Consider the following 21,851-nt stretch of genomic DNA (forward strand, 5'->3'; position numbering starts at 1 on the left):
ATAAACCCTTTTTGCCTAAGCTCTCATTAATGACCTCAAGAATAAACAAACATCCCCACTGTGGACATAATGTCTTTGGAAGTGTGGTTCCATCTTATGCAGGCACAGTGCTGGATGGCATAATCCTCCATTATTTTTGTTGTTCTCTCAGTGGTTTTCATCTACAAAACCAACAGGATTCTCCTTTGAGAATGAGGATTATTATTACAGGAGTAGATCCACTAAGCAGCACCCCTGTGTTTGCCACCGACTTCTCATTTAATGGGTACATTTATAGGCATACGGCCCTCCTCCATAGAGGATCGAGACAAAGACTTTTCTACACTGCAGAAGTGGGTCTTGCCAGCAGTTTGACTTCTGTGGGGGTCTTAGGACTGTTTGGGGATTTTTGTCCTTTTGTGGGAGATTCATCCTTTCTTTAAGGCCATTAATGGTGAACAGCTGTTATGTTCATCCCTGCTACATCTAAGAGAGAAAGTGTTTGTCATATCTGACCATAACATATCCCTCTACAGGGAGACTACTTTAAAAAGGAAAGAAGGAAGGACTTTAGCTTACAAAAATGGTCCTCAAAGAAAACAAATACTGTTAGATTATTATTTTAGAAGTGACTTAGAAGAAAATATAAGTGTTCCATACTTCCCATAGGTAGTAAATGGTCATGTAGTGACTGTGCCTTATTTACACATACAAGTCTATATTGATTATGCATCTTTGATTACAACTCCTGGGCTGTATGCAGATTCACAGTACTGATTCTTTAAAAAAAAAATCAAAATGTTTCAGAGCTGTGTTACAATGACAGCATTTACATGCCTGTTATAATTTTTTTTAACAGCATCTGGAACACTGATAACCGATTGTTGACTTCCCAGGTGACTATGTGCAAGTTTGGGCTCAAAATGCTTTTTATAAAATATACATGAAATTTTAAAAATACATGCACTGTTCTTTTCAGACTTGAAAATTATAGCATGCTGAAGTATTTGTACAAAGTTTGAACACTGTTGTGACCAATAAAACTTTGGTCTTAGAACATCTCCATTTTGTAATTCAGCAACAAATTGCTCAATCTAAATGAAGGCTTTGTTCTGACTCATTTTAATCATGGAGATAATCACAAAAGAAATAAGAAGTGATCTGGATTTGACGCAAATTCCATACCTTCTTTCTACCCATATAAGAGTGTCCTAAGGTAAGAAAAGTGAATGTACATATAAAATGTCTAGTTGCATGCTGGTTTTTTCCTTGACTTAACCAAGAGAAAAGTAATAGGACACTTGGGTACTACAAGATTATTTATGAAGTTCACTCCTGTAAATAACTGTGCTTAGGAGAGGAAAAGGTTAGTTAGAGGAGAGAAAAAAAGTTTTGTGCAGTCAGTGGTCATGGCTGGGGAAAAAATTGTGTTAAATACTGCCAACATTTATTGTGAATTTGTAAGTTATATTACTGAAATCTGTACCTCAGTATAGACCAAAAATGGCAGTAGCCCAGAGGCTACAAACTCCATAAACCCGTACATTGCTAACAGTATTTTAAACAAATCTCTTCAAAATCTACAGACTTCTTGCTTTTAATACATTTAGAAAATATTGAATTTATTTTAATTTATTTTAAGCAAAGTGTTTGATACACCTTAGCTAACCATACAACTGTGCAACAACTTAGTATCATTTTCCTATTACCAAATCTGCTATGCCAATGATTTTTTAAAAACAACTGTTGCAAAGCATACCGTCAGACTGTGAACACAGAAAACTACTAACAGAATACTTGTCTGTGTAATGGGATAACAGACAAGTTTGAATGCTTTTCCCCTTTGACAACCTGTTTGAACAAAATGGAGGAGGAAAAAAGGAAGCATAATTACATGAGAAGTGGCAGCAGTGTTGGTTAAGGTGGTGCCATCTGACACAGCAGACATCTGGCTCAAGGTTGGGGAAGGTGTTTCAGAGCAGTCAGTAGTATCATAGCTACAAGTCTGCAGCTCATCTAGAATGGCTGTGGAGGACTCACTCACTGTGCGGGAGGAGCACTCACTCATGGCAGAATCTGTGCTTACAGAGGCTGTTTCGTTCCTGTGGATAATACTTTCAGAAGCTAGGTATGGGCATTTATATGAAAATTGTGAAAGGGCTGGGGTTTTATAAAAGTGTGAAGGCAAAAAATCATCAAGCGTTGGCAAAGAATATGATACTAGATGGGTGCCACTGTCTGGTGAGAAAGAGGCTCTGTTAACTGGTACCACAGGAGGAGGAAGAGGCAGTGGAGAAGCTTCTGTTGCTGTTTGTCTGTGTGTCTGTGAAGCATTTACCTCCATCACAGGGGCAGTTACTTTCTGGTTTCCAAGCTGAGATTTGAGGAAAAAAAAAAATAAGAAAAGAAACAGATTACCAAATGAAATAAAAAACTTTTCCCTTTGCCTCTTGCTGTGTGTAGGAGAATTACAAAAGTGTAAATTCTTCAGCAGCCAAAGGAAGTTCACATTCACATGGATTAGGAAATAAATCAACCACGCTCTATATTAAAGTAGGAAAACATGAAAGAAATAAATGCATCAAATACTAGTGGAAGCAATGCCAGAAACCATAGTGTGCTGGGGATGAATATTCATCATATACTACATATATTAATGATCTCAGTTATGCATTGAGAAGGTTCATGCTATTTTATCCTTCATATAAATATGAGGGTAGAGACTGTCATGTTCATTTTGCTTGTAAAAGGAAAAAAGTATCTGCAAGTCTGGTCTCTGTAAATGTTGCTCTCTTTTTTTGTCAAAGGACAAGTATCATTTTGAAATTAACTGTAATGTACAGAGGGGCAGGACTGCAACCTAAATGGAAACATTAATATTGAATGTTCATATGAACTGCAAGCAATAAGTTGTGGACTTTTTTTTGCCTCTTGTGACTGAGTACATCTTCTCCACTGCCTCTCTGATCAAAACATTTCAATGATCTTAGAATTTCCAAGCACCCTGGAAGCACCCTGTCAGCCTACTAGATAAAGCGTATGCATAGGAGCCTTTTCAACATTAGAGCACACGAGGATTGTTAGGTATAAATCTGAGGAGCAACAAAGATTGGGAGCACAAGAACAGGACAAGGATGACTTTGTACTGAAACAAAACACACTAGTTGTTTGACCTTGGCATCATTCTTTAAAGGTATAGGGAACATCATCGTGAGAGTGCCTCTGAAAACTGCCACACAACATAAGAGCTTTATGTTCTGTTACTTCAAATCAGTCACAGGACACTGGGTTTAAACTAGTAGTGAAACTGGCTTTTTGCATCTGCAACTTCTTTTTGAATTAAAGATACATGAAAAGCATGCTGGCATCCAATCTTCATTAAACAGCTGCACAAATCCTTCTGTACTGCCTATTAGCCACAAGCTTTCAATCAATTCCTGAAGTACGTCAAAATACTGCCGACTTCAGCACTAATGGTTTCTTTTGATAGGGATGAGGAACTCTGGAATAGCTGCAGGGAAAGAGCATTTTGGATTTTAAATTTATATAAAATAGAGGACAGTAAGATACCATATGCAGTAAGTAATACTTAAAGCAACATTTACTCATAAATATCACATTGCTACCAATAATATTATTTCCTATGCTCAGAATAGGCAGATGCCTTTAAATCTAATAATTCAAAAAATGTCTCAAACCATCAGATTAAAATGCCATTTTGGCATTTTAATCCAAAATCTGGAAATATCTTCTAAAGCCTTTATGGAAGACTTGGAACATAACCCAGATTGTGCTACTTATAAGAGGTCACTGGGGATCCTGTTCCTTAGTTCTTAATGAGATCAACTAGAATTTACACAAATAACCTTATTGAGGACAATGGGACCATCTCCATGAATAAGCATTTCAGAAAAGAATCTTAAGCATGTGAACAGATATCCATCACTTGTTCCAAATGGTTAAAAAGAACTCTTCGGCATTACTGGATCTCTGGGGTACACAAAAATAGCCAGAAGCTGCAGTTAAAACAGTGACGAAACTTAGTCACTAACAGCTTAAAATCCAAGCCTTATTCACAGCAATGTTTCAAATCTGCAACAGCAACAAAAAAAATCTTTCCATAGAGTAAATCTGAGCAGATTACTTCTTAATCAGAAAATCAGTAATTGTGTGTATGACTGTAAAAAGATGGTATGATTTTTAGAGATAACTAATTCGTCAATGGAAACTTCAAAGGAACAGTGGAATACTATTAAAATAATTTCATGAAAAGCAATCATATGCAGATGTGAAACAGCTGGTTATACAGCACAGAATATCAGGGTTGAGATGTGTGCATTGATGTACACATAAAAGAAACAGTAAATTCACCTCACAGATACATAAAGGGAAGACAGAACCATCATTGATGATGAATTTCATCATCCGTGTCACAATTCAAGAGACATGAACCAGGAGATCATAATGCAATTATGAAGCAGAGCCAATATGAAGCGCTGAAGTTCTTGAGACCAGATATTCTCTCAGCATCCCCAGAAGAAAAGTGACATATGACTGAGCCAAAATATGTAAATTGATCTCTAAATTGCTAAAATAACAGGAAATTTTGTAAACCTGAGGAACCTAGTAAGTCTTCTGGCTTCAAAATGAGAAGACTGCTTGCATGCTTGAGAAAAAAAGGGATGGACAACACAAGAACAGATATTCAGGGTGCATCCAGAGAGCTAGTGAAATTGAGTTCTTAAGGAATTAAATTCACGGTGTTTGGCAAATAATAGCTGATTTCATCAAGCCAAATTCTTAAAAAGAATATAAACAGTGTGGGTAGAAGGAATGCAGCAATTCTAGGTACTAATTCCCAACATGAAGTTTCTCAGCTTTGTAGAGTAAAACTTTAATAATCTGCCTGGTTCTAGAATTCTGTCATAGGTACAACCATCACTCTGGCAGAGTGGCTGAAATAGCGATTTAAAACAGCATTATCTTAAAAAAATGATTATACCATTTAAAAACATGGAGAGTTGGTCAACTCTAAACAGATACATTTGGCTACTACTAATCCATATTTTTCATCACTGGGAAAAATATGAGAAGGACAAGGCTGAATGCATTCCAGAAAACTTTTAATACCAGTTCCATTCAGTGTGCTTCAAATTAGATTTGTTATTGTTGTAGCGCAAGAAACGCTAGAGGAAGTCAGGCGGATTAAATGCCAAACAAGTACGTAATCAATTAGAATGATGAAAAACTAGCTAGACTACATAATTATCTTGGGTTGTGGAGCAACACTTGAGAGAGAGAGATAAATGTCATCACGGTCTTGAAGTGAATTGAAGGTCTCAAGTGCAGCTTTCTGCTGGTCCTTAGAAATGTTCACCTTCCATCAAAGAGTAGAAAGTCAGGCCTGAAGAGTATGGATGCTACTCAATTCACATGAAGTAGACATGTGACTCCAGTATGGGTTTCAAAACCAGTCATCTATCATTTTAATGCAAGATCTGTGGGAAGTGGTGTGAGATTACTGATGACACCAAAGTGCTGGCCTTGCTTCAACAGTCAAGACACAGAAAAGGAGATTCAGAGTGAACAAACTCATTTTGTTAATACATAGCAGAGTTTAGTAGTCAACAATCAAACTACATCCATACGCTTGCACAAATGGGTAAAAATACCTCTATTTTTAATTGTTAAAAGCTAATGTCAAAATCTCCAAACTGATGTTGCAAGTTAATAGTCCTATGCCCATTTTTACTACCCAGTGCTCTTATTCTGAGCTCAGCATAAGGAAGTGGAGTTCAGCCCTTGTGCAAATGCACGCTATGACACAAAACTTAAAATGAAAATTATGTGCTCAATTTTCTTTGCTTGCCATCTGTCCCCAAAATGTTGAAACCTGTCTTGTCTACCTTCTACATCACTCAATGTATTGTCAATACCTAAGAAACAATAATGTATTAGATAAACTGATTCAGAAACAATTTTTTAAATTCCAGGCTTACTTTCCTTGATTCATGTGTCTACAGCTATAAGGCTGGCAAAAGAAACAACTTTCATGAACATCTAGTAGAGCAGCTTTTATTCCTACAGGACACTAGGACTAAACCAAGTGTTCACTCATCTGTGGAATTCAAACAGGACAACTGTTTTACATCCTCGGTTTTAGAGGGCAAGACGACACCTATGAACCCAGGAACAAAAGGAACACAAAAAATACCAGGTGTTTATTTAAGAAGATGCAGCTCAAAATTCTTCATCAGTTTAGAACTTTTTCTTGTAAGAAACTTGGACAACAAAATTTACCTCCATCGGTCTCATACTAACAAATAGTATTTCATCTGTTGAAACAGATTAGGTTATTTCACCCCCATCTGCAGTATGGTTCAGAGCAACAGCATCTCTCAAGACTGTAATAATATAAAACCCCCTTAATATTGAGTAACCTGAATACTTTTAAGGAGTTTAACCTTTGTCTGAGTAGGAGTGTTTACAGAATGTCATTTGGTGAGCCATACCATACTTCTCCTTGCTCCTAAGGTTTCAGCAGATATGTTCTGAAATGAAGTGCAAATAGGCACACAAACATAACAAGATACATTAAAAAATACTGCAAAATTGTTGTGCATGAACTTGGACCATACAAGCTCTCTCTTGGCTGTATTCTTCCATGCTTTGTGACATAATATAGTTGTACATGTTCCCTACATTCATAGATAATCACACATGCACAGTATTTCTCATTCACCACCTCTTAAGAAGTGGCGATTAGCCAATATTATATCATTCTCCTCCACATACATAAACCCAGACGTAGAGGGAGAATTGTTTGGTTTTACAGCGCCTTTCTAAATGCGTTCAGTTTTTGAGAGTTTCTGTGGCAGCTCTGAACATTGCTGGTGGGCCTAACCTACAGTCTGAGAGCATATATAGCCTAACACAGAACTTATGATCTGCATATACGAAGTATTTTAACTGGTGTAAAAAGTCCTGTAGAGCTTGCAAATCTAAAACAATTTTTAAAATGAAAGTAGTATTATGCATAGTATACTGAAAGTTAATTTGTCTATGTGAGAGAAATTGTGAACTTTGCAAATACCATGAGGTTTAGCTCTAAAGGAGATCATAATTTTTGGCATTAGTTAGAGCAGTTCAAGATTTCAACCAGAGATCTGTGTCAGAAAACAGATCTTCTTAGACATAGAGCTCTAGCCTTTATTTCTAACTGTAGCCCATGGCATCTTGGCTTTGGGACCTCACCTGATGCAAAATTTTACACCACCTCACATGCTGATTTGTCTTAGGTATGTATTTGAACACAGAGCTAGCAAAACCCACTGGCTCCATGACTCAATGGTGATGCCAGATACCCCTCTTCATGCTAATGTTTAGAATTTATTTCAAAGTTGAACATCAAGAAGGATGTCACCTGAAGTTTGCAGGCAAGAGATCAATAAAGGGATGTAGTTTGAAAAGCTGGCTACATTCCTTAATGATCCCTGTGATCAACTGAAAATTGCATCATTTTATTCAAAGAAACCCAGTTGCCAAATTGCAGATCATTCTTCCCACACACTGAAATCAAGGAGAAGGCAGTGAGTGTAGAACTGCCAAACAAGTCACGTTTACTTTTCTGACTTCTGTGAGCTCATACTGAAACTAAAACAGTCTCTAAAATAAAAAGAAATTGAAAATTGTGTTTTGACTTTTAAAATTCTAAAAAAAAAAAAAAAGTAGATAGACGATAAATTCTTTTTAGTCATTCAGATTAAAGTTTCATTATTATTCTGGATCATAAAAAAGCTATTTCCCCTAAGTGTTGTTAGCTGTCTTAAAACTACTTTCTGTTTGAGAGACACTTTGATTTATCTGAGCATACATATATAACGTATCATATTGCTAACAGGCTGAACAACTACTAAGTGAAAAGAAAACACAGATGCATAAGTTGTATTGGCCACATTTACACCTGTTCAACTGTCTAACCTTGATGTCCATATTTAAAAGAATTGCAAGCCTTACTCAGCCTTTGTTACTGTTTATGATCCAATTTCTTTACTGTGGCTCTTGCCTGAACTGACTCATCCTACTTGACAAAAATCACTAAGTAGCAAACTGGTTCTTTTTGAGGGTAAATTGACTTGTTTTTCTCAAAATGTTTTAAATTTTATATAGCCTTAAAAAAAAAAAAAAAGGTTTAAGATCATAGTTTTCTGTCTAATCTTGAGAATGACAAATATGATTAATTCTTCTGTGCTCCCATTTGCTAATGGAATGAATTCAAAAGGAGCATTGCAAATTGTTGCCATATAATTTCAGAGAGCTTTGTTCTCATCAAAATTTTTACTTGGAAGTTGGACCAGGGAACTGACATATTACAACAATAAAACTATCCTGTAGCTACTGCAGATACCTGTGGCTTCCAGAATAAAGACCTGGTTGAATGTGATGCTCTGAAAGAACCACAGTCTGAGAGAGCAGATGTGTTACTTACTGACAATAGGGCTGTCAAGAGACTTTAGGTTTGCAAGATTGTGCCTATTTACTTCAGAGTAGCCCCACTGAATTCAGCAGAGCTGAATGAACACAAATATGCCATGATGACATCCTCACTCAGACAAAGCTTTGAGGCAGATATGCCTAGACCTGTATCAATCCCCTACCTCCATCCAAAGGGCTTTCAAACTCAGATAAGATGGTATATTGGTAGACCTACTAGAATAATTAACTTCTAAAATAGAAAAACCTTAATGTGACTCGTCAAAGCAGAATAAAAATGACAGTTTATTCAGAGCTCTCTTTTTGCCTAGTACATATTTGCTGCTGCTTTATTGCTCCCAGGCTTACTTTATTTGACTCAGTAACTTTCTGAATGGCAATAAACCATGCTCAGACTCCCGTGGCCCTATACTGTGTGCTTGATACTCCCATTTCTCCTACATGAAACCAGTATAGTTAACAAAGACTTTTTATCTCAGTAGGCACAGGGTATAGGGGAAACAGAGGGCCTTAAAAGTTCAGTGCTTTGGGATGCTTCTGGATGGTTGACAAAAGATTTTGTCAACCCATTTTCTTTAAAAAGTTATTGCACAGGGCACATAGGAGACAGAAGTGACTAGCCTTGCAGAAAGCACCAGCTGACAAAATACACTTTTTGGTGGCCCTAGGAAGCTGGCAGAGCTGCATCTGTAGAAACACCCCCAACCCAACCCTTTTCTATCCATACTTGATCCTTCCAGCACCTATGACAGCATAACGCTTTTATGCAACCCCCTCTAGGAAGAGCCACTTAAGTGGATGCATCACCTACAATTCACTAATTTCCTATTGTGTATTTACACTCCATAGAATGCTCACAGAGGAACAAAGAAGTCTACCTTCCAGGTCAGCTGGGTTAAGCTGGTTTGTTTTGTGGTTTGTTTTTTGTTTTTGTTTTGTTTTTGTTTGGGTTTTTTTTTACAATACCCTTTCAAAAACTTCACGTTTAGTTCACTTCTGATCCATGTCACAGGTAGTTTTACCCAGGAAACACAAGGTCTAACTTTGATAATGTAAGTTATAACTAAACAGACGGTTATTAAGTGATTCATGAATGATCTAAAATAAAAGATGGAAAAATTAAATATACCACATGGCATTCTGCAGCCTGTGAAGAAGGAAGAACTGTAGACTTTTGTCCCAAATCCTCTGAAGCCATCTTTGAAGTGTCTGGAGAAATACTAGGTGGATGTTCTTGGATTTCAGGCTCTGCTTTATTGTCAGGGATGGGAGCTATCTGAACGGAAAGAGATGCTGTGTGTATCTCAGGCACAGGGTTACAGGCAGGTGAGACAGGCCTTTGTGGAAATACTGGCACTTCAATGGGCTTGAGCTGTTGCTGGGTATTACAACGAATGCTACTCGCTGGGTCATGTGTCCGGGTTAATTTCAGGGTAGATACCCTACGTTTTTGAGACTGCTGCCTTTGGCCTTCATGGAGAGTAGTACTAATACCAGCTACTGCACTTGTGCCTGCACTGGAGGTTGAGGTCAGTGGTTTAATGATTTTTTGTGCATAGGACACACTTGTGTTAGATATTTGAGAAGACATTGTCTTCTGGACAGACTTCTCGTTAGTGTAATAGGCAGTATCTGTGGGAAGGTGTTTAGCTGGACCGGTTGTTACTGCCTGGAGATTAATTTCGTTCTTGTGATTAGTTACTCTTGCTTTCTGAAAACTTTCTTTTCTAGGGGGTGGCAGAGGTGCCTTATTTGCCAAAAGCATCCACACACAGCAAAATAACATTGAAGAAGAAACAGAAAGAAAGTAAATGTTAGCAGGAGATATAACTCAGTTTGACTTTTATCTTTAAATAAAGGAACTAGCAACTTAAGGGGCTTCATCCCAACATTGCTCAATTCAATGGACAATTGAGTTGGTCAGGTTCCCACCACCTTCTGCTGTGCAGGGTTGTACAGCTTGTCTTTAGAAAGCAGATGTTCCATTTGCTTAGAGTAAACTGGGATCAGAAGGGAGCCCACAATAGTCCATTTTCTTTTAAAAAAATCAATTATTACACTGAATAAGAATTATTGTGAAATTGTTCAGATATGTAAGTAATTCCCAAAGTGCATTTCATTATCTTAGATAACAAGCTAAAACATATATATAAAACACACAGAGCCTCTTAAATCCTTGAATTAAAACAGTAGCAGAGACAGTATTGCGTTGGTATGTTAATCTTTTTTGGATGGATAAATAAGTTTTTAAATTAAGTGGCTTTTTTTTTTTAGTGTGATCTAATTATATTGTTCTGCAAAACAGGCAGAAACATTGTATACCTTATAATTAATAAACTTTTGCCCTCAGATATTATTTTCATGACGGATGCATTTCTCCAAGTGTAAAATAAGTGTAAAATATTAATAAATACTCTTTGAAGTCTGGGAACATTCCTAGAAAGCTTTTATTTGTGTATGACCTACTTTTATTTAGCTGACTGTCTTGTTCACTGAAAGCAATTTCTGGTAATTAACCTGAAGGCATACATCCTGTGTGGAGTATAATTTATCTATGCAGTAAAACAGTTTGTAATGACCCATATGAACAGGTGATAAACACTATCTGGAAGACATCAGGACAATGTTCCATAGAGTTATCCCATCTAACCCACAAGAATAACCCCCCCACAAATGTCAAAGCATGAAACTCGGTGTGTTTAGTTTTACCTGAGTTGGTGATTTTTTATCCTGTAGATTTGGCCGCACGCTCCTAAAACCTTTTGCTGTAAGAGATGAACTGCTAGCATCTCCATTCAGTGTCTCTCTACTTCCATCATTGTAAGATCTCCAAGCTTTTGTGATGAAAAAAGAATCAAACCATTTTTTTTTTTGGTTATTAGTAGATCTCTATATTGCTATCATCATAGCAACCCAGCTATTAAACAAACTGTGGAAAAGTTTAGCTGCTACACAACTGACATTGCTGATGTTATCACCATGGAAGTGGAAGAACAGGGCTAAAGCTGTCACTTTCCAAAATATTTATCTTTAAAATTTAGAAAACTCAACCATTGACAATACTGCTGGTAGCAGTTTGATATCTCCCCACGACATGCATACAGACTGTGGGTTTTAACCTTGGGAGTACTTCTGAGATGCTGGTGCTGCAGCCCGTTATAAAGCAGGCTGAAGTACTTTCACAGATTTGGTTCTTCAGGAACTTCAAAGATGCATCAGATTTTGAAAAACATTCCAGCTCACATAAAGTTAGTCGGTCCTGGCAGTTTCACCAGATTTTACCACAACACACTATTAGTTGTTTCAATAATGCATGTTATTTCCAAATCTGAATAAAACCTCAATTTTCCAACTGACCATGTTTTGTCTCTGTCCTCAGAGCTGAAAAGCCCTCAAGGCATTGTCCAAACATAGAGGGAGATACTATCCTGCCTCAACAAGTTACAGATTTAAAGACGAAATATCTTAAGGGTCTGGGAAAAGTTACACATTATGTGAGCACGCCACTAAGTTGGGTGGGCAGAACTTGCAATCCTGAGAAAGGAACTAAAAATGAAATAGCAAGTGCCGCTGAAGCTAACGGTGGCAAATTAGCAGTCTGTATTCTCCCACACAATTCATCTTCTGACAATATATGCTGTGTTATAGGAAATACTGCTTTCAAACGAGACCTGAATTTGAGGTCTTAACCACTTGCTATTATTATTACAATTTCAGTGGTGCTTTCCTAAAAGAATGTGGATGCATGGAATAATGAAATCAAATAAATTGAAGGCTGATATAACTAATCCACTTACATGATATTACACTGACGCATAAATAACAGTTTTACTTACCTGAATCTGGAGACTGAGAATCAGACCCTGAAAAAGAAACATCCAATATTAATTTTTGTTGGAAATAAAAACATTATGACACAACTTTAAAAATACGTAGGAGTCTTTTTGTTCAGTTACCTAATTCCCTCCTGTTACCTAAGCACACCTTAGAATATTAGACCACAGGTAATTGTGCAATGTTTATTACACAAATTCTACAGAAGATTATAGTGTGCTGAGAGTTACTGTTATTTAATCACTGATATTTCAGACAGCCAATAATAAACAAACATTTGCTGTGTTTTTTTTTTTCCCCCCAGTAAATACTGTGATATACTACCATCTAAAACCTAGACATCAAAAGAAATATCATCCCTTTAAGATGAGCTGGAAACGTTTAATTAAAAACCAAGAAAGATGCCTACAGATTCTGTCAGGATTTTCTCTCCCCCTTCACACCAGAATGTGCGATGCTTTCTTCATCACTTCAAAGCAAAACACAGAAACTGATATATACATGCTGCCAGCACAGAACAGATTTGAAATTCTGGTGGGGTTTTGTATTATTTGTAGATGTATTAGTGTCTTTTCTCCAAAATAAAATAAAATGATGACATCTCTAAACAAATTTAAAATATTTTTAATGTATAATAATTATAGTACTGACAATATTCCTTATCACTGATTTTAAGTGCAACAAAGCAAGACATTGAGGCTTATATTACATGCTTAAACGATAAAAATTTGTTAGAAGAGTTGCAAAGAAATAAAAACCCGATGCTTTCTTAAATTTACATACACATAGTAATCCTAGTAACCCTTCTACTATCCTTACAAAGAGTAGCAACTATATTTTTAATTTGGTTGATAAATTCTAAAGTTCTTATTTCTGGAGATTAGTCTTGTATTTGAAAGATGAAAGAACAAAGACTTTTTCTTGCAATTATTTTCTGGCTCATTTTTCATTCAGGTTTCTGTATTATACTTGTTTGGTGTGAACATTGCACATTCAGACTGGTGTAAATTAGTCTACACCACTCGAGATTTTTTACTGATTTATACCTACAACTACTTAATTCACAAGGCAGCTGATACACATTAAGATTTAATTTTGTAAAACCAGATATGAGTATTGCTAAGAAACAGCTCTACCTGTCTACTGAATATTCTGCATGTTTTTACCGGTTTAAACATTTTTAGGATGCTCGATAAATTATTTTTTAAAAAGTTAATCTGGTTTCTGACAAACATTTTACAACAACATTTGGATTCTTTTCCTCTGAGAACAGTTTTCAAGCAAGTTGCAATAAACAGTTGTTTATAAACAAAACCTACTTTTCATGCTATGTTATTTTGAGAGCCAAAATACATATCAAAGTAAAAATAAATTTATAAATAACTGATTTTTTCTCTCAGTCTCCCTAGTTTTTTTCATTAACGGCTACTAAGCATAGGGCAGAGAGAAATTAAGTCTACTTTTTAAAGAGAACTGTGGAAGTAACAGACTTGTCAGTGGAATAGAAAATACGGTTACCTTCTCCTCCTTGCACAGTAATATTGCAGGAATGTGTAACACTATAGAAAAGCCACTCAAGAGTAGTTATTTCACTGGTTAGCAGTTATACCTGAGGCCAAAAGGTTTGGAGAACTCTGAACTCTCTTCACAGCTGTTAATGTGACAGACATTGCAGCACGTTTGCGAGCACACCCACCGCTATCTGGAAGCACAAAACAATACAGACAGCAGCCCCAGACAAAGGGAGCAAGCACATGCAACATATCACAGTGTGAGATATGCCAAACATACATGAAAATAAGCGTGCAGTTAGGGAACTGCTGCAGGAACGTGTAAATTTGCAAGTTTCACAGATTAGCAGAATGCATAAAGTTTCAAAAGCTTTAAACAACAATAAACGTCACAGAAAATAAGAAGCATTTAACACTTAATCCACTAGGGAAATATATATATATATATATATTCTGTTACCTGAAAGACTGCTTAATTACAGCTAATTAGTAAAAACAAACAAGTAACCAACGTGAAGGATTAAGCATTCCAGAGTAACATTAATCAATGATCTGCACTGTAAAATCATTTCATTGTATGCATTAGAAAGACACTATTCATAAATTAAGCTTATGTTTGATCAGCTGACAAAGTGCTTTTGTTCAGTCTTTTGATCCTTTAAGCTGAAGAAACAAATTTATTAAGGCTGGCACGATTTTGTTGTTGTTTTGATGGAACATCCTTGTTCTCCCTCTCCCCCCCTTCTTTTTTATCTAAGGGAAGATTAAAAAAATGTATGTCTGGAACCCAATAACATCCCAAGGGAACGACTGGACATCTAAAATTACTCTGAACAACGCAACAGAACAAAACCTTTCTTCTGGGTCTTGCATGACTCTTTCAATCCTTACTCTCTGCTCCTCTCTCACCTGATGCTGTCATTCTGTTTTATCAATACTTTGTTATTATTAGAAGGCAGCTTTCCCACAATGTAGCTTTTTAGCAACTCTATCATAGTTGTAGAAGTTACATAAATTTTCTTCCGGATTATATTTAACTAGAAAATTTTTCTGCTCTTCGCTGTAATAATTATTTTACTTTTCATATTTGATATTACTGAAATATCATACTGGTCCCCACTGAAGTCAAGAAGAACCACAACTATGATAGAGGCTCTAATGCTTTTTATATCTGTATCATAAAACAGGGAGTTTTATAAAATTCTGTTTAAGGAAGACCTGCAACCTATTAGTAGAAAGTATTTCCTACGACAGCAGTAATTTGAGCCAGAGACGTCTTTAACCCGCATCTGCAAGAGATGTGAGCTCCTGGTACTTCTCTGCTCATTCCAATATTCCCCTGAAATAGCAGAGCCCTCTGGCCACAGGTCTTGAAGGATATGCATTAAGAAGTTGTTAAGGTTGGCAAACATCAGAGCCACTGCCCCAGGTGTAAGTGGTTCCAAAGACTCACTGTGAATCCCAAGCCTCAAAGCAAAAGGCCCAAATGATTTCAGTCAGCAATAGTTGAAAGCAATACATTATCTGTAATTAATTATTGACATTGTACATGTGAAACAAAGATAACGGCTATCCAATCTGCACATTTGTTTTAGTTTGCTTACATAAATATAGAATGCCAATTAAAATAATTTTCTTCCTTCTTGTATCCCCTCCCCTTCCCCAACATACACCAGAAGTAATTCCAAAGAGATTTTATGATGTGTTGATATTGACGTTCTGTTCTTATCTGAGTACTGGCAGACTTTGACAGCATACTTTATTTGATTAATACAAGCTAACAGACAAACAATTTTGTTATACTGTCACATTTTTTATTCAAACACAGTGATGCTTTATTTTTATTTTTGTAAGAGCTACCTTCCAGAATTACAGGATAGAGAAACTGAAGTGGGAGGAAAGGAAGACAACAAGAAAACTGACTACAAATATTTTGTCACTGTAACTGCAAGAAATTCTGCTTCAAATTAATCTTTAACGTAACTGAACTGAGTCAGAGTTTTATACTTAGTGGAACCATTATCTAGCAAAGTGTTTGACACGGCTTCATACAAGAGAGCTAAACCAGATGTAGTAAGTGACTATATACATATATGCGTACAACATTTAATCCTATATATATAATACCTAAACCCATATGCAAGTCACTACCTGCAATAACATTCACAGTACCTCTACAAAATAATGAGAGCCAATTATCACTGAAGTTATAACCACACAAAGATACCATATTAAGTTGTGCAAAATTTCTAATAAAATACGAATGTGTGTGGGCAAGCATGTATTTATGCATGATGGACTCCATCTTCCTATCTTTCTTCAGGCCAGGCTCCCATTAAATTAAGGGCATCATGTCTGAATGAGGATCAGAAAAATCTACATACTGCCTCAAAAGAGGCAGTTTTCAAACTGCTTCCATCTGTATGACCTTACACAGTTGAACTTCAAGAGCCTGTACTCCTTTTTCATAGCTCCATCAAATTTCCAGCAAATACTAACTATATTCACCCAGATTCTTGAAGTCCAAATGACACCAGAAAGCTCTAAGTCTAGAGAACAGAAAATTCAAAAACAGTAAGGGAGGCTGAATTAATGATCATCTGCTCATTTCACTTGCAAACAATAAGCAATAAATATTGGACAGCTGTTACTCAAGGAACAAATGAGGATATGTGAAACAATCTATACAAAATGCATATATAGAAAATGAAATGTGTGTAAATAGTATACAAATATGCACAGTTCTCTATGGTTTTGATAAGACAAATTCTTCAGGAGTGACTGTTTTAACAGACCTGAATCAGCTAAGGTCTGCAGGTAATAATAAAATATGAAGTTGGGCAATAATTCACAATCAAAACAGCTGCTTAAAATGCAAATCCAGCTCAAATCAGAACTTAGCACGGTTGGTGCCTATATATTATTTTGCAAGCCCTACAATACTCCCACTGAACAAGGAAAAAGACAAATAAGCATCCTTAGCAGATACTGCAGAAAATGAAGGAGACGGGGGAGGCAAGGATCTGGTGAGACATGTTTCTGACAGTATTTTGCAGAGTAAGGGCCATATAGGGGTGAACTCTTGACCCCTAGGATCAATGTTGCAGACTTACCTTTAAATAGAGAAAAAGAAAGAGAAAAGAAAGAGCCACCCACTGACTGGACAAGAGAGATGAGGTGGTGGCTTGCTCTCCAGGTAGGAGGATGTCTGTATTTGTGCATGTATCCTAATGCTCTCTGTGATGGGGCTCTGGATGCTCTCTTCATCTTGTTAGCTCACCATTCAGCTCCTCTCCTCCTGAATTTTTTCTCTTCATTCTTTCTCCATTCCTCACCTTTCCTAAATTCTTTCTCTCTCCCTCCCTTAGTTCTGTTTCTCTCCACAAAAAAAGCATTTTAACCCTTTCCCTCTAAATTCACAACCCCAACAACTGCTCCCACTACAGGCAGGATCACCTTAAGCAAGCTGTATCTCTATTTGACAGTTAGTCTATTGGTCAGCTCCTGCTCCAAAGCAGAATGGAGTCAATTCAAAACACCACTTTTATTTAGGAATATGGGTGGTTTTTTTGAAAAGACTGCTTCAAAGAGTCAGTAAACGCAGCGGCATAAACCAAGCTGGCAAAGATGAAAGGATGGTGACTTCCTGTGAAGAGGTCAGAGAGAGGAGCCAGGGCCAGGAAATTTTTCATAAGCTCTTATAACTCAAAGAAAAGAAAAATGGCACCCAAACTTAATGTTTGCTGATCATTATTCTATCCACTGTACTTTTGAATGGTATCACTTTCCCCTTTGTCTGCACAGTGAATTCAAGTTTAGAAGTCCTTAGACCAGGGATTCTTATTCCCCATTTGCATTCCGACCTTCTGAGGCAAATACATAGTGCTGGATCCCACAGACCAAGGCAGACGAAGCTGCTGCCTCTCCGTGTCCCCAGGCTCAAGCAGTAGTGAGCCTGCAGATGTATTCCCAGGAGACTCATGCATGCAAGCACACGTATACACCACATACATACATAGCTAGTCACACAGATCACAGACACTCACAGCACTCACACAGACACAAGAATGGGCTCATGCCCCTCCCCTTGCTGGCTGAACAGGACAAAGGTCCACTAGTGAGAATATATACGAACACATGTACAAGGTGGATCCTTCCAGCAAGTGGGCTCAAACACTGCATCTGCCATATGTTCCATGCCTGGACCCCAGGGGTGAGGATCCCCTGGGGCAGACCTGGGAGGGGCCTGGACAAGGGAGTGTCTTTATGGGTGTGCAGATGAGCTTTTATCACATAACCTAACTCTGACTACGAAGATGAACCTACTATTATTTGGTTCTTTGATGCTGCTAAATTACAACAAATAATCAATAAAAAAAGTCATTTTTTATAAAATGCCTGAAACGCTCAAGCTCACCTAATTTGCTTTAGTGATCTAAAAGGGGCTTCACAATCTATTCAGGAAACTTGCAGGGACACAAGAACGTCTATTCTTGTCTTCCAGACAAAATGCAAGAGATTAGTCCATGGAATGACTTCCATTAATAATTTTAACAAACACAAAGTATTTGCAGTCTTCCAGAACTGCATGCTTTTTCACTCTTTGCTTCATGTAATGTAAACAGCTAACTTGTTTAATAATTTTAAAATCAGATGCATTTATCAAGAATTTTCTGTGTGAAACAGCCAAAATATTTATGGACCAACACTAAAAATCCATTTTAGAAAACTAACTTGTATCTATTCATTATTGCTCAATGCAGTTACCTCTTCCCCAGCATCAGCTATGAGTGCACACATGTATGAATAAAAACATTTATCCTCTGTTTTAATCTGATGAGACCTTCATGGGTAGCTCAGGTTTTCTGTGACTTAGTGTCTCAAGATATCTCACCAAGTTAATGATGTTCATCAAATCTGTAAAGCACCTGAAGACTTACTGATGAAACTCCCTATATATAATTTCAAATTTTGTCCTGTTGATGATAGTTGGGTTTGAAAAGTCACACGGTCTATTAGACTACTATTTTTAAATTATGACAGCATTTGAACACCAGGAGGAATTATAAGCTAAAGTACCTTCGGTACTTCTAGAAATCTCCCCTATATCTTATGTCTATTTCTTTGCTTTTGCAAACATGTTTCATTGCCTTATGCTGTTGAATATTCCTTTCTAACATGTGGTACAGAATTAACATCAAATGCTAAAAAATCCCTCCCATATATGGTAGAGTATTGAAAACCAAAGCTCTTCAAAACATTTTCTCTGTAGACAAAAATATCTTCCACAGGGTTTACTGAGACAGATTGCCAAGTCTGCAGCCACAGGGAACACTGGATTAGAGGAGCCCACTCTAAAAAGTAGATTTTGTTTTCAAAGCTGCATATACGCTAGCTTTGCCACTTCAGCAGTTACTGGCATCAAACTAGAGCGCTCATTTATCCACAGGAGTAATTAATGAAATGCATATTTTTTAAAAAAACTAGTGGCAAATCATCATTATCTGATAGCCTCCAATTGCATCACACAAATTCCTGTTGTAAAGCTGTGAGAACTGACAGTGAAATATATGTAAAACAAGAACTGCAGCACTCATTTGATGTTCAAAACCAACATAGTATAAAAAGAAAAAAAAATAAAGAGAAAGAAAGAAAAAAAACCCAAACAATGTAGACAAGAACACCATGCAGAACATCTTCCACCTCAGTTACTCTCTCCTTTAGTAAAGCAATGTTTTATCAACATATAGGTGCAAATTGTTCGCTCTTACACCCTACTCACTGGATTGTTTCCTTTTTTTTTTTTTTTGTTTTTACAGTGAGGATATAATCTACATCAATAGAACTAATAGGAGATACCACATTTTTTGTCAATACCTCCTTTTAGTGCAGCTGGCAACATGCACATTAATATCAAGTGTACACAAGATGAAAAATGTGTAAGCACAGAGTAGATTAAAGTTCAGTTTACAATCATTATATCCTTAGGTAACTGGAAAGGATTTCAGGTGTGTTCATGTCTTTTAAGTCTGTTTTCAAGAGTGATCAGAAGACTCCCAATTCCAAATAGAAGTCATTCAGTCACATAGATTACTTAAATCTTACGTCTATTTCTCTTGAGAATTTCTAGCTTAAGTGAAAAATCTTAGTACAACATAGAATAAAGTACCACTTCAGAGCTACAATAGCATAAACTGGCAATTAACCACTCTATCCACATTTTTCAAAGTTGAATCTATAAAATGTCATCTATCATATGATTTTAACTCATATGATTGCAATGCACAACGTAATCACAGTCAAATGTATGATCATTAGCCGAGTTGTGAAACTACAGTTCTATGAAGCAAGCAGTATTTCAGTACTACCTTAATTATACAGACTGACATGTTCAGGAAAGCTGTCTTCAGTAAAAATACAGGAGGATAGGACAACTTTCAAATAGTATTTCCATAAATGAAAAACACACCACTCTCGTTAGCATCTGTAAAGTAATTAGGAACAACCAAAACTTTGGGAAAAAAACCTCACAAACTCAACTGAGAAATTTAATTTCTTGTGCTTATTATATTTACAAATACAGTGGTTTCAATTGAGCCAATATGTTTTAACTCAAAAAAAAAAAAAATCTGTTGAAGAACCTGGTCCTACTGAATTCCAGTCATTGTCCAAGACAATGGGAAGCCAGGAATCCTGATTAATACAGTGGTTGAGATATTGGCAACCTATTCCATGGAAAAGCTAATCCCTTCGATTTAGAGCATGCTGCTGAAACATCCAAACCAGCTTGATAGTTCAGGTCCTCAGGTCCCATGTAACACCTTTTGCTTTTTTCAGGTTGTCACATCAGTTGTGATGGTGCAGCACTATGGCCAATGGTAAAACCAGCTGGTTTGGAAAGGATAGATATGTCTATCCTTGTGCCACAGTTAATCTGCAAACCAGACAGTTCACCTCTGGAGTATAAAGAGTTGACTGTGACTGAAAATTTACACCTGACATGAGTGGAGCAGGCCAGGATTTCACCAGTCCGCTTTTGAGAGGCCTATTTCCACTGCCGGCAAAACCAGCAGCACTATCTATTGACTTCAATGATTCGGGAGCAAATATTAGTATGCTGTCACAGATCACGAACATAAGTTCCTATAGAGTACATCATTTGGTCGGTACATCTATCACAGCAACTTGATAGAAAAATACAAATCCCTATAAGCACAAAAAAAGTTTCCCTCATCTGATTATGCAAATGTAGCTAATAATACAGAGTAGTATTTATAGGTCCTTTAATGTAATGACAGTAGAGAATGAAACCAAACCATTTTTAAAGCATCTGCATTTTCTTAGGAAAACGGGATGCTTTAACACCACTTTTCCATAGCTGTTGTCCTCATACTATGTATTTTTACCTAAAACATACGCATACAAAACTGATACTTATAACTTAAGCATAGAAAACTAAACATGCATGTATATTTCACATATCCATATATATCCATACATAGAAAAACATGTATGTAAATTTTATATATGGAATACTAATGCACATAAGCAGACGTACGATTAAAATATCTTGCTTAATTTGAGTTCAGCATTAACTAAAGTTCACAAAAATTTCAATAAATTTGGGACCTTCTCTGCTTACTTACACATAAGAGTAAAGAAAAATCTCACAGAAGCAGCATACCTGTATTCATTTTGATACTGGAGGATTTGCTATAAAAGTCTTCAGATTTCCTGCAGAAAATAAAACGATCTATTAATTTGCACAAGACAAGAATGTGTGGTACAAAATGGCAGCAGGATTTCATGGAGGGGTGGAGAATCACTGTGATACAAATGACAGTCCTATTTTAACACAGCTTTAATTAAATTGGTACTGCTTGTCCTTCCAAAGTTAAAGATGAGCTGATGCTTCCATTATAAGCTACTCTATTTTCAGGTGTTTAGTACCTCTGCTGTAAACATTTGCTCTGGAATAAAAAACTAATGACTGACTTTTGGTCTTGAAACTATAAACTAAAAATTATTCTCGTA

The 21,851-nt window shown here is 36.6% G+C and overlaps 1 protein-coding gene across 12 annotated transcripts in view; it reads right to left on the reverse strand.

Annotated features, from left to right (window-relative positions):
* Window positions 1-21,549, reverse strand: part of SORBS2 (sorbin and SH3 domain containing 2) — an 86,413-nt gene extending 64,864 nt beyond the window's left edge. For 6 of the 12 annotated variants that reach the window (XM_074905846.1, XM_074905845.1, XM_074905851.1 and 3 more), the window contains exons 1-6: window positions 21,502-21,549; window positions 13,916-14,008; window positions 12,309-12,335; window positions 11,182-11,306; window positions 9,602-10,219; window positions 1,874-2,353 (exon numbers count right to left, since the gene is read on the reverse strand). In XM_074905846.1, the coding sequence (XP_074761947.1) occupies window positions 1,874-2,353; window positions 9,602-10,219; window positions 11,182-11,306; window positions 12,309-12,335; window positions 13,916-14,008; window positions 21,502-21,511 (1,353 nt within the window). In that variant the 5' untranslated portion in view covers window positions 21,512-21,549. The remainder of the gene's footprint in view (window positions 1-1,873; window positions 2,354-9,601; window positions 10,220-11,181; window positions 11,307-12,308; window positions 12,336-13,915; window positions 14,009-21,501) is intronic. The other 6 variants (XM_074905854.1, XM_074905850.1, XM_074905849.1 and 3 more) reach the window with 2 other exon arrangements.
* Between the last annotated feature and the right edge of the window lie 302 nt (window positions 21,550-21,851).

This window comes from Athene noctua, chromosome 4, assembly GCF_965140245.1.
Source record: "Athene noctua chromosome 4, bAthNoc1.hap1.1, whole genome shotgun sequence".
NCBI classification, from domain to species: domain Eukaryota; kingdom Metazoa; phylum Chordata; class Aves; order Strigiformes; family Strigidae; genus Athene; species Athene noctua.